We start from the raw sequence: 14131 nt of genomic DNA on the forward strand, positions 1-14131 counted from the left end.
GATAATGTGTGGGAGTGGGATTTTATATTTGTATTTTAGTTTAATAATGTAGTAATGTATAACTTAATTTAATCCTGCTTGCCACCCTTTTTTCTTGTGACCCTCATTATAATTACCTAAAGGGCCTAGATTTCTTTGTATTAAGGTTTAGTAATTGAGACAGGATTTTGTATCGTGTCTATGTTAATAAGATTAGAAATATTGAAGGTCCAGGTTTTCAATGTGAACTGTTTTGATTACGAGATTTAGTAAGGTTTAATTTACAATGCTTTTTGCTTTTCCCTAATATAAAACACTGCTGTTTGCATATCTTTGAAGGTCTCTGAGAAAGGCTGTTCGTGTGAATAGGAAATGTATGCGTCAGGAAGAGAAGGTGTGAAGGCCCTCGTTAAAGATGATCAAGAGAGAAGGGGGAGAATGCAGGGTGAAGACAGACTCATTGGCGTCACAATATCATCAGTGCGCATCCATGATTAAGGAAGAGGCAGATTGATGGCTCTAAAGGTGAAGGCAGGCACCCCTAAATTCAACTGATTAACAATCCAGGACAGAGTGACCCTATTGGAGGTGCTTTGGAATTTTAACATCAAAAGATAACCAGAATTTACAGACTTCAACAGGGAAGAGGATTATAAAAGCAGGGTGCTTTGCCATGGAACTTTGGGTTTGTCTTACCACCAACTCCAGGAGCATCGGAGTCACGACCGACAAAGCCCGGCTTCCCTTTGCAATCAATCTGGCTGGCCACTAGATTGATTCAGTCTCTGGACTGGTAACTATAACATCGACTGGTGGGACTGTGTGCATGGTGTGTGTGTGTATGACTGAAAAGCATATGCTACTGTAGTATTCTCAATAATTGCGGCATACTGTATTTTCCCCTATAAAAGATCTCGTGTGCTTCTTTTAAGCATAACAGATGATCAGTTGTCATCCAGGTCAACTTGAAGTCAGATAAGAAGTAACAGTTGAAATCTCCCTTGCTTCAGATTTACTTTAGATTTAAGAAAAGCTTACTATCTATAAGGGTAATTAAACTCTGGATTAGGTTTCCAAAGCAGGTTGTGAAATCCCCATAGTTAGAGATCTTTAAGAGGAAGAAGGACAAACAGCTGTCAGGACTGGTCTAGATTTATCTCATACTGCTTTAGTGCAGAGGGCTGGACCTGATGACCTCTCAAGCTCCCTTCCAGCCCTATATGTTTATGAAAATGCAGTGATATTGCTTAAGATTTACAATACAAATTATATAAAGTAATTGAATATATATTGAAACAAGTGATTCAACTTTAACATTTGATTAAACAAACACAGATGTCAGTTTTATTCCAAGCATAACTCTTTACTGATTACAAAAATCAGACCTTACCTGAATGTGAACTCAATGGAGAAATAATACACAGCTGCAGTGATGGATACAGTGTTAATTTATCAGAGAATAGATATTTAATTTACAGCTACATGTTTGAAGTCAGTATATAAAAAGCTACAGATAGAAGTAACAAATCTGCATGATACTTCAGTGAGAAGTCTACAAAACTGGTGGTTTTAGTAGTATATGCAACGTACACGATGAATTGGAATTTCTTTCATATCTTCCCTATGATCCTGGGCATAGTCCCACAGATAATAATCAAGAAGAACTGCATTTATTTTCTCTCTCATGTTTTGTCCCTTCTTCTTATAGAGTTCCAGAAGATGATCACAAATCAATCCACAACACCAAATAGAACAACCTCGGATCTCTACTTCCTGTACATCTCCAGACTGGAACATTACTCCTATAGAACACAGAGATCTCTAATGTTCAGTGGAACAGGAATCACAGAATATAAAACACTTTCCCTTTAAGATACATATAGTTAAATATACCCCAGAGTTTCACATTTAAAATAGTGCACTATAAATAAAGGAAATTCAGCCTGTGTGTTTTCTAGGAGTTTTGTTTCGCTATTTATATGTCTGAGTTGCTGTGTTGATAAACTCCCATACATTGAGAAGTATGTCCTATATATTTTAGTTATTTCTAAAATACAACAGACGGAGGCTGTGGCTGAGGGAAGGGCTGATCTACAGGCAAATAAAGATACTATAGTTCTATCCAAAAAACTGGAATGCTGCAGACAGGTGCAATGCAAACTGCATACATTTATTAATATACCTGATACTGCAATTCTAGTCCTTATCTTTTTCTGACAAGAAACTGACAATTATGTATCCACCTCTGCATACAGAATCAGAATATATAACCCCAACACTAGAATAAGACCATAAGACTCTTAAGCTCCTGATTTCCAAAAAGCCAACGAACAAATCCTATGTTCCATATAATTCCTCACTTTTTATATCATCAATGGAAAAATATAAGACATGCACATTATGTTTTGCATGTAGATGCTGCAATTTTTTCCACTTTCACCATTGAAGATAATTCTGAAGACAAACAATGTATAGCCAAATGTAATATCTAGACTGTATATATATTTTAGATGAGTTAATCTACTCCTAAATAGCTAACTAACTGAAGAGAAGGCTCTTTTAATATAAAAAGGATTTAGCAGCTAAAACGGAGTCATCCTGAAAATAAAAGATTGTGTCTTGTGTCCTGAACCATTATTAGATGAGACTACAGTTCATTCTATTATTTTGATGTCTTTACCTCTCTCCAGTGCCGCAAGAGGGAACTGTAGCTTTTAGTTTGTATTTGATGCTGCCAGTCAATAGTGAAAGCTTTGTGAACACTGAAACCAGGGATACTGCAGGAGAGCAACATTGGGTACATGTACAAAGTGCAATGCATTGTATTCAGTTTTTCAATAAGAGGATTTTGTTTGCTCTGGAAGACTTGCCAAAGGGAAGAAAAACAAAAGGTTAAAAGACTGGGAGCTGCTTTTAAATAATGACTGGTGTCATTAAGGAGGCAGAAGATGGTAGATCTAATAAATGAACTATTGTTTATACTGTCATGATACTGGATTTACTCTACTGCCAGGCAGCATTGTTTCATCAGAGAGATTAAATTAACAGCCAAAATTAGCCAAAAGCACAAGGAGAAGTGGTTAAGCCAAAAACAGGCTACAGGTTTCAATGAGAAAAGTGAAACAAGCAAATGACAAATCTGAAGACAAATCCCACTTCTACTATTATAGACTAACAGATGTATTGGATCATAAGCTTTCGTGGGCAAAGACAAAAGCTTCCCGCCCCCCCCCCCCCCCCCCAAAAGCTTATGCTCCAATACATCTGTTAGTTTATAAGGTGCTACAGGACTCCTCGTCTCCTTTTGTAGATCCTGACTAACACTACCCCTCCGATATTTGACTTCTACTATTAGTTGTTTTACAGTTAATATGCACAGGAAAATGGAAACAAACATCAATAAATAGAACCCTGCAAATCTGCAGATGTGGATATCTGTGGATCATGTCTGCAGATACAAATTGTGTCTGCATAGGTCTCTATCAATTTTAAAGGAACATAATATGGAATCTGCATTTGTTGGATACAAGTATGTTTTGTCAGTACATGTGTCAGATAGGGATGTTACATTTTGATTAACCAGCTAATCAAGTAGTCGATGGAATCTCCTACTCAATTAGTTGATAAGGGGTAGGGTGGGGTGGGGCGGGGCTCTCGCTATCCTGGCTGTGCCTTTGTCTTTTAAATGTAGTAAGAGCTGCCCGCGGCTCTTACTACATTTAAAAGGCAGAAGCAGAGGCATAGTGGGAACCCGGGGTGAGCAGGGACTCAAGCAGTTCCCATTCACCCCAGGTTCTGTGCTGTGCTGCCTTTGAAATGTAGCAAGAGCTATGGGGCTCTTGCTATATTTCAAAGGCAGAAGCATAGTAATTGGATTGGCACAAGTTTATTTCAAAATAGGCTATTTTGAAATTAGGTGTTGTCTAAACAGCACCAAATTTAGAAATAAAGTACTATTTCGAGACATCCCTTAACCTTCATGGAATGAGGGTTACTGTGATGGCAAAATAGCGCACGTGTTATTTAAAAAAATATTTTGAAATAATGGGTGGCTTGTGAAGACGCGGGGTAGCTATTTCGGGATACCTATGATATCCCAAAATAATTTTGATGTGTAGACATACCATCACAAAATACCTTTCTGTTTCTATATTACAGACAGTCCCCGGGTTACGTACAAGATAGGTACTGTAGGTTTGTTCTTAAGTTGAATTTGTATGCAAGTCGGAACTGGTACATATTGTAGGGGAAACTCCAGCCAAACATTTCTCCAGAGCTCAGTTTTATTCTCCCACACCTCACTTCCCTCAGTCCTTTATTCTCAAGCTGAGGTGTCTGCTGAGAAAAGCCGCTACGCATCTCCCTGGTCTGCTGGGGGAGGCGCTAGCTTCGCGTCTCCCTGGTCTGCTGCGGGGAAGCAGCTAGTGTGGGGTTGCCTCACCCCGTTTGTAAGTAGGGATCTGATGTAAGTCGGATCCATGTAACCCGGGGACTGCCTGTACTGTTCTTTTCAGAGATAGTAACTGTTAGCACTCCCCACCATTTTGTTTTTTCAAGTTCAGGAAGAAGGTAGGTACAACTATTAGAAACTCACTAAGAGTATTTTCTACACTGAAATTAAAATCCTGTAGCTGGTTCGTGTCAGCTGACTCAGGTTCAGAGTTTAGGCTAAGGGTCTGTTTAATTATATATAGACTTTCAAACTTAAGCTGGAGCTCCAAACTAGACTCCAACCTGAGCTTGAATGTCTACACCACAATTAAACAGCCCTGTAGCCAGTGCCATGTGAGACAGAATCAGCTGGCATAGGCCAGCTGCAGATTTCTAACTAATATAGACACAAAGTGAAAGCTACAACCTTACTGAAAATAGTACTAGAACCCTACTAAAGCTCAGTGTTGAAGTGTTTACATCCTTTTTAATTCAGCCCTAGTAGTGTTTAATCCACATACATTTACAGTTTACTATTTATATAAAACAAAAAGGATGACAGAGGCCCTCTCATCCCAAATTTTTAGAGCATGTACTTTCTCTCCAGTGTTCCCTGTAAGCTGAGTGCTTGGGCAGTCCAAGTTGATCAGTAGAGCAGCAACAGCTAGGTTTGTGTTTCTTCTGGCGGTGCATGTTAGCACATGACTCAATGCACATAAAAATTATTCCACATGTAGATGGAAAAGAACAGAGGGAACACTGTTTCCCATGCTTTTCCCTTAACTGGATGATAAATCTACATACCAGAAGGAAAAGAAATGCATCCCATACCTCTTTCATAGAGGTGAATCATCTTTAAATTAAATTAAATTAATGGAGATTGCCTATCTCCTAGAACTGGAAGGGACCTTGAAAGGTCATCAAATCCAGTCCCCTGCCTTCACAGCAGAACCAAGTACCATCCCTGACAAATTTTTGCCCCAAATGCCTAAATGGCCTCCATGAGGATTGAACTCACAACCCTGGGTTTAAGCAGGCCAATGCTCAAACCACTGAGCTATCCCTCTCCCTCTACACTACAAAATGAATATTCAGGAACACTGATGCAATAAAAGACTTGCAAACCTGCATGGAGTTTCCTCATCAGTTCATCAGAGTATCTCATTGCTCCCAGGTGAACAAGGACTTGAGGTATACGATAGTCAGCAAATATAGTCAGACTAGAAATGTCACCGAAGCAGCCATCTCCTTTCCCTTCCAATACACTCCACGTATCAGCCACTAGAATTTGTGCCCGTTTATAAAAAGACACCTTTTTGCCCTGACAGACAAGAACACAATTGGTTAGGAACCTGAGATATGTAGGCACTCAGAAACTTTCTTTTGCTAAAGGATAGTCATTATTATGCTTACTCAACTAAGGATGTTAAGAATATGGTATCCAATTATATATTCAAATAAAAACATAGAACCAACTGCAATTTTTTTCTGCATATAAAAAGAAATACATTTGAATTTACTTAAGTGGAACTAAGATATCAGGTTATTGAGTAAGATTGGTGTATTATGCATGGGAATCAATGTGATGTCAGGTTATAAGCTGAATTGGTTTATTGACTATGAGTTACACTAGTTGGAGCCCAGTTATTACAAAGTTTGTTTCAGGAGCCTAGTCTCATCCAAGATTTTATCAGAAAGAAAGCAACATGGGGAGCATCTCGCTAGATCAAACCATTTGTACATCGAGTTCAACATTTTGCCTTTAATACTGATCAAACAATAGTCCAGTGAAGATAACACTTCCTAACGTTCACTCCATACATCTTGCCAGTTACACAGGGAGTAGAAAGGAAAATTCATTTCAGAAACTATATTATAATCTGAAGCTTAACATTTGCTTAATTGTGAAAATGCTTTTAATTTAGGCCTCAATCCTGTAAAGACTTATGCATGTGCTTCATTTAATGCACTCTGTGTAGTCCCATTGATCTCAAAGTGTAAAGTTAAAATATGCACCTTGGGGTTCTAGCTCTTATAACTATAAATATTTTTATCTATCATTAAAAAACCCAAGATCTGATTAAATTACAGCTACAAAATGGCTATTATAGACAACTTACAAAGGAGATGGGACTTTCATTACATATCTGGATACTTCCACCCCATCACATTCCCTTCCCTCAAATTGTCACAATTCACAATGGAGAGCAAAACAATTACTTTTTCGAAAAAAGCACTTTAAATTACTCCAGAGAATAGAGCATGTGTTCCCAAACTGGGAGGCATGAAGAAATTCCAGGGGGGGCAGGGGGGGCCAGATGAATTGTGCATTGGTATGGACCAGAAATAGCTACACAACTTGATATCCAACTGCCACTGGAACCCTCAAGTTGATCCCAACACCTTAACTCCCACTGCTGTCACACATGGCCCCCATCCATTGCTGCAATACCGCAACGCCGCTCACCTTCCCCTTTGCCTCTTTGCCCAGGAAGCTGGTGCTCCCCCACTCCTTCCCTTGCCCTGGCTAGCCCAATGTAGTGGCCAGCCTCTTGCACATTCCCCTGCCCACATCCCTAATCCCCTACCCTGAGCTCTTCCTTTTATCCAGCATTGCTCAGGTCTATATGTGCTAGTTATTAAATAATATCCTGCATAAATAATAATTCCAACTCATCAGTTTCCCATACACAAAACATCTTATTTCTCAGTACGAAACCATACAAAGAAATAAAATCATGTCACCTAATCAAGGCCAGCTATGGAAAAATCAACTATCAGTTATAAATACCATTTTGTAGTTTACTGGCCTGTTCCCTCTTTGCATGTTGTCAGTATGCTTTAGGTTCCAGTTAAGGTGTTCAAAAAAGGTATCTTGAAAGTCTGCACCTCTTATCATTGATGCTTATGAAAGTTTTCTTCACATGTAATGTGATAGCAGAGTGCTCGTATAGACATGACTAAACACAATAGTTCACTGGCTCTGACTCCCAGGACAGAACATGCTAGTGCAGATCAGTTCCAGTATAGACAGGAGATACCAACAAATGAAACAAAAATAACCAGACCCAAATTTCCTGTATGGCAGTCCTTTTATAAGACTTCGATTCAATCTATTTCATTGTGCTCCATCCCTATAGAGATAATCTACTGAGCAGAAGCATAACATTATGGGTTAATTCTATTGCATAGTCATCCATGCAACAACACCTCAAATCAGCAGGGGTCATGAGTGAAGATCCTAAGCTACTGTAAATTGTTATACTCTATTAAAGTAAACATTTCTTCAGTGGTTGCTGAAACCCTTAAAATAGGGAGAAGACGACAAGGGAAAAAAATCCTGTAAGTTCAGCTAAAAGGAAAAATAAAGTTAGTGGAATCAGAATATACACTTTCAGGCACTGGAATAATCTCTTCTGGTGTTTTTATATAGATCCTAGTACAATGGGACCCTCATTGTACCTGTGACTTTCTAGAACAGTGGTCCCCAACCTTTTCAGGTTGTCGGGCGCCAGGGGGCGTGGCCGTTCACCCGCCGGGCGCCAGGGGGCAGGGACACTTGCCCGCCCGGGGGCGGCCCCCCGCAGCCGCATGCCTGGGGGCGGGGCCCCCCCCATAGCCACGCGCCCGAGGCCGGCGCTCCCCCCCGTAAGCGCCGTGCGCCCGGGGCCGGCGCTCCCCCCATAAGCGCCGCGCGCCCGGGGGCAGGACCAAGGCTGGGGCCGGGGCCAGGGCACGCACGGCGCCCCCGGGGGCGGGGCCAAGGCCGGCGCCGGAGCCGGCAAGGGCACGCGCAGTGCCCCCGGGGTCGGCGCTGGGGCCGGGGCCGGGGCACGCACGGCGCACCCGGGTTGGGGACTGCGGCTCCGCGGGCGCATGTAAAGAGCCCGGCGGGCACCGGGTTGGGGACCACGGTTCTAGAATACAAATCTATCCTGAGAGAGGTTGTCTGTCTGTTTCTTCAAGAACTCCTCCTAAACGGTAAGGGCTAGGATCACCAAATTCAGTATACAGGTAGTCCCCGGGTTACGTACAAGATAGGGACTGTAGGTTTGTTCTTAAGTTGAATTTGTATGTAAGTCGGAACTGGCTTCCAGATTCAGCCGCTGCTGAAACTGACCAGCGACTGACTACAGGAAGCCCGAGGCAGAGTTGCTCTGCCCTGGGCTGCCTGGAATCAGCCGCTGATCAGTTTCAACAGCAGCTGAATCTGGATGCCTAGGACAGAGCAGCTGGGGCGCTGCCGGGTAGGTCCCCGCAGGGGCGGCGCTGTGGGGACCAACCGGGCAGCACCCCAGCTGCTCTGCTCCAGGTGTCCCCAAGTCAGCCGCTGCTGAAACTGATCAGCGGCTGATTCCAGGAAGCCCGGGGCAGAGCAACTCTGCCTCGGGCTTCCTGTAGTCAGCCGCTGATCAGTTTAGCAGCGGCTGACTTGGGGACACCTGGGGAAGAGCAGCAGGGGTGCTGCCTGGTTGGTCCAGTATCACCAAGGAGCGGCGCTGCAGGACCAACCCAGCAGCCCCAGCTGCTCTACCCCAGGCGAGAAAAGCATGGTCTGCTGGGGGGCGCACTAGCTGCGCCCCCCAGCAGCCCAGAGAAACCCGGACGGCGGGACCGCAAAGATGCGCCGCGGTCCCACCCGCATCCTCCCCAGCTTTGCTCCATGTCTCCCTGGTCTGCTTGGGGGGTCTCCAGGAAGACGAGGAGCAAAGCCGCGGAGGGGCTCAGGCAGCGGGGCAGCCCAGGCGCTTCTGGGCTGTCCCGCTGCTGGCTTCCCCTGAGGCTTTGCAAAGCCGCGGAGGGGCTCGGGCAGCCGGGCAGCCCAGGCGCGCCTGGGCTGCCCAGCTGCCCGAGCCCCTCTGCGGCTTTGCTCTGCATCTTCCTGGTCTGCAGACCAGGGAGACACGGAGCAGCTTTTCTCGCCCCGGAGTACACAGGAGGCGGGACCGCGAGGTCCCGCAGTCCGTGTCCTCTGGGACGAGAAAAGCCCCGTTCGTAACTGCGTATCCGACATAAGTCGGATCCGCGTAAGTCGGTGACTACCTGTACACCAAATTCAGTGTAAGCTATACATAAAACTTAAAAGTAAGGGTTGGATTTTGCCAGGAAAATGGAATGTGCCTGGAATGGGATTCTTCTTTTCTGTATGGATTTATGAGAAGCAGAGAGACAATCACCAGGCAGACCCCGTCCCTATCCAGGACTGCCCAAGCCTCTCATCCCCCAGGCTCTCTTTAGGGAGGTAGGGTGAGGGTGGGGGGAGGGGAGCTGTCCTTGTTGCTTTTCAAGTAGTGTGAAGACTTTTGTTAAGCAAGTGATAAAGTAATTCTTGAAATTTTATTAAAGATTAAATATTATTTTAAAAAACAGATTTGCTTTCCACTTCAGGCTATTTGCTTTTTAACTGAGACACATGTCAATAAAAATTGTATAGTCAGTTTCACTTTCAGGTTCTCAAGCACTACCACTGTTTGGATTGTAAAGATAGGGGAAAAATTTTTGAATTTCAATAGTAACAATAAGATTTCACAGCAATGTTTCTGTTATATTTTGATGTTATCAATGTGTATTTTCCCAAGATCTCAATTCTTGACAAAATTTGACCTATTGTCACTACAAAAAAAAAAAAAAAAAAAAAAGAGAGAGACAGTTTTCATGGACAGCCTTACAATAATTTCAGCATATGCTCAATAGTAATTGAATTTTTTGAAATTCAAATTTCCCAAGCAGAACTAACTTACCTTAAATGTAGCCTCATCCCTGTAAGAAGGAAAATTCTCTACTACTACACGCAGTAACTTCTGAGCACTTTTCTCACTCATTTTAACGCAGGTGACGAAAGACCCTCCAAACTTCTCAAGCAGAATTGTCCCAGTTTCATTCAGAATACGGTGCCTCTCTTCAATCAAAGGCATAGGGACATCTGTATCGGAGCGAAATACATGTCTAACCTGCTCAAGTGTCATAGAGGCATAATATGTGGCACTCGTAATAGGTATTCCTTCAGAAAAGTAAAAATATAACCTTTTAGAACATCATATCATACAAGTATTTGCAAAATAATACACTTGTGATTGGACCAATCATATTACAGCTGTATACTAGAAAGTTTTGTTCACAAATTAAGATGAAGTGTCCAGTCAACTATTATGTTTGGTATTACATGGAAATAATGCTTGATATGTCTGTAGGCTCCTATAGATAATAGATCTCAATAGCTGGTCACCACTGTTCCTTTCTTCTCTCTCTTCTGTATTTTTTCCCCCATTTCTACTAGTTTTCAATGCTTGATTTGAAGTTTAAGTAATATCTCATGCAAATATCAACATTGATTTTAATTCCCAGTCATTGAGAATGAACATAAAATATCTGTATAGCGTTCCCCTTTTTATATGCACTCTTTGTGGCTTCTTCCTAACAATGTTAGCAAGACCTATGCTGAGAATTTTTGGCAATACCTTCATCACTGGTCTAGCACTCTGTCAGTGACACCAACTGTGGAAGCATGAGCCTACACCAGGAACAGTGGTTCCTAGATCTGCTGGCGCTGCACTGGTGTTTGATTAACAGGAGAGAATTTTCTAATAGTCTCACTATGGACAAGATTTGTTAATCACAAGTATATAAAATTAAATTTAAAAATATGTACATGAAGTAACAGAAGTCACATATGCATATAACTATGTAGCTGTCAAAAGTATAGTTAATAGGAAAATATAACCCAAGAGACAGAAACTGCTTTACACATACATGACTAGTTTATTTTCTGTCAGAATGGATATTGTTTTAGTTCATCTTATATAAAACTTTAAGGGACTATCTAGGTATGCTGAGCTGTTCACCTCCATATATTTGTTGAAGGATCAGGGAGTGAATTTGAAACTGACTATGAGACAGTCTTGACTTTCCTCACCATAATGATAACTAGTATGCAGATTTTTAATTTAATAAACAACTTGGGCATATAGCAACCATGCTCCTCTATTACAATTCAGAAAAATTGTGCACTAACCATCATCAAGTGCTCTGTTGATTGCAGCACAAAGAGACCAGTAACCGCTGTACATCTTGCCTCTGTACTTCACTAGACACTTACGGTCTTCATGTTCAGACCAAAAGGAAAAGTTAAGGGTATCTGCAAGAAACACCCAGTTCACTGCATCATCACTCACTGCTTGAGGGTTCAACTCGTGAAGAGCTTTCCATCCAGTCACGCTGAACTCTTTCGCTGAGACTTTGTCAAACAGAAACTCTGCAACTTTCCTTACTTGTACTTCTTCAATGAACACATCGCGGCTGTTCTCGGCTATGAGCTGGGCAGAGTCTTTAGGGGACAGGAACTCTTCCATGGCTCTCCGTCTAGGGATGGGGAAAGAAAAGCATCCACAGTCACTGTTTCTAACAGAGCGAACGGTGACCCAGGGGAGTCCTACACCTGCACATCCTTGGCTCCTGGAATCATTCTGGTCCCGCGGTCTGTTAGCCCCGCCCCCGGCTCATGGTTACCTAAAGGCCTCCGCAGCATCTCGCTGCTCCAGACAGAGCGGAACGCCCGGGACCGCCGCCCTGAGCGGGCGCTGCTACAACGAAAAGGAGCGTCCCCTGCATGCCCTGGTTACCTGGGCACGTGCGCGGCCAGGCGCTTCGCAAGGCGGGCTCCACACGGCCAGCGTCCGAACAACCTCTCAGTACCAGACACAAATAGGAACAACCTCTCACTCGCAGCGCATGGCCCGCCCCTTCCTTCTCCCTTCCGGCCGTCACACCTTCAGTCGCCAATGAGAACTTGCCTTGTTTGCAGGCGTAAAAATACAACTTGCTCCTCTGGGGCCCGGTGAGCCTGCTAGCGAGTCCAGTTGCAGGCCCAGGCACAAGTAGCCAGAGCGATTTAAGGCACTGAGGGCTGCGGCCTGGCCTTTAGAGCCATTTCAAACTCTGCCTTTCAGACACTTTATGGAACTTCTGCCAAACTCTGACACACCAGGTGCAATGAAAAGAGAGGCCAGCTGCTGATTTGGGGGCAAAGGGGGGCTTGGGGATAAGAGAAAATACAGGGGAGGCAGAAAAACGCATTTTGATTGAACTATATTGTAGACGTAACAATCAGTTCGAAGTGATTTGAACAGAGAAAGGGCCGTGTTTCATTTGCAAGTTACATACCTGTAATAGGCTTAATTTAAATGCCACCCAGCTGATTAGCATAGCACACCGGTTAGGTTTTGTTTTTATTGGCGTTGCACATAAACATTTTATTCTGCTGTTGGCTGGAAAAGAGCAAAGGTAACATTGACTCCCACTCATTGGTCCACCTGATTACAATGGCTCTTTCAGAACTCAGTAGTGTTAGTTTCTGGCTCATTTACTTTTTACATTAATACAGACCTTATATCAATAATATAAACAGCAGTCTGCATATGAAGCAACTAATATTAGCAGTGTCCCTCTCCCTAGACCAGAGGGGCAAACTAGACTAATGAATGGGCTGGCTGAGTAGCCCTCCATCACAGTGAGCCACAAGATTACCCTAAAACAGTCTCCCAGGAGATGGTAGTTTTGCCAAGTGCACTTGCATACCTAGAATTTCTGGTATACATGGATTGAACTGTAACAACTTTTTGGATGCAGAGCATGCACCGGGCTCTCAGAATGTTGTTTGCTGTAAGCAAGCATCTCACTTCATGTGCCCTTCCTGGGTGTGTCACTTTCGTAAAACTGTTAAGGGAAATATGCACATGAAAATCAAAATTTAGCACCCCTGCACATAGGCAACAAAACGTCTTGTAGACCACACAAAAAAACCTATAAGGCACCACCCTTGCCCACCTCCTCCCTAGAATTCAGCCACCTGCTTTTTTTGTACCATTGCTAGAGGTGTGGATTTAATTCAGCCGAGTAATTCCATATGAGAAGCTTACTTTTGAACTTCAACTTCATAATGGACTTTACATTCTACATGGTTTAATGTATTTGCCCCTTCCTAGGGCCAAACGTGGTTGAAGCAGGACAAATAAGTGGACCACTAATCGACCACTTGAACTTCCATTTTTCATTAACACCCCTCTCCCCCCCCCCATCGCAGATACTATAGCCGCTCATCATTAGAGCAAAGAACAGAAGGAAAAAAAGGATCAAATGCATTTACTTTGAATTTAAACACATTTTAATAGTGGAGGATCTGCTACTAGCCATGTGCCAGAAGAAACTTCCACTGAAAGCTAAGAGCCCTATTCTGAAGCAGTAAAAAGCTGGAAGTTGTTATTCTTCTTTATTGCTGTTGAGGTGAACATGGTACAATTCCCTACCTCTCCTCCTCCCCCAAACCAGCAGAAAGTAAACTTTCTAAATAGCTATGGCTGCTTCAGATTGAAGAAGCTGACAATTTCCCATTTCTTTATAAACTGCTCTATCTTAAACAAAGAGCTAGTAAAACTGGAGTAAGAACACCTACACATAAGAACAAGCATCCTAACACCTTTTGTCAGTATTACCAATAGCTGATTGGGATGGAGGCTGAAGTAGCAAAAAGAAGTATTTCAGTAATCAAAACATCAGTGGCTTAGATTTAAAAAAAAAAAAAAAACCACAAGATTTCACACTTACAAACTGGATTTATAATATGTAGCTATGGGTACAGTAGGTGAACTATTTTATCCATTTATTTTTATTTAGGAAGTGGAATTAAAATGTGTATAATGTCAATACAAATGTTAAGGTACATGAG

General features: G+C 42.7%; 1 protein-coding gene across 3 annotated transcripts; it reads right to left on the reverse strand.

The window, feature by feature from the left end:
• Positions 1–1288: 1288 nt before the first annotated feature.
• Positions 1289–13906, reverse strand: QNG1 (Q-nucleotide N-glycosylase 1). 3 transcript variants are annotated; one of them, XM_089779246.1, is made up of 5 exons: positions 12030–13906; positions 11423–11769; positions 10152–10333; positions 5536–5731; positions 1289–1781 (listed from the first exon to the last, which is right to left on the reverse strand). In XM_089779246.1, exons 2-5 carry the CDS (start codon positions 11757–11759, stop codon positions 1549–1551), a joined length of 948 nt encoding a protein of 315 aa, XP_089635372.1. In that variant the 5' UTR covers positions 11760–11769; positions 12030–13906; the 3' UTR covers positions 1289–1548. The 3 variants fall into 3 exon arrangements, with proteins under 3 accessions (XP_089635372.1, XP_006135933.2, XP_075787883.2); XM_006135871.5 differs by having other exon boundaries at positions 10152–10411; XM_075931768.2 differs by having other exon boundaries at positions 10152–10411; positions 11917–13906.
• Between the last annotated feature and the right edge of the window lie 225 nt (positions 13907–14131).

The sequence above is a fragment of the Pelodiscus sinensis genome, chromosome 6 (genome assembly GCF_052426305.1).
Source record: "Pelodiscus sinensis isolate ZL-2025 chromosome 6, ASM5242630v1, whole genome shotgun sequence".
NCBI lineage: Eukaryota > Metazoa > Chordata > Testudines > Trionychidae > Pelodiscus > Pelodiscus sinensis.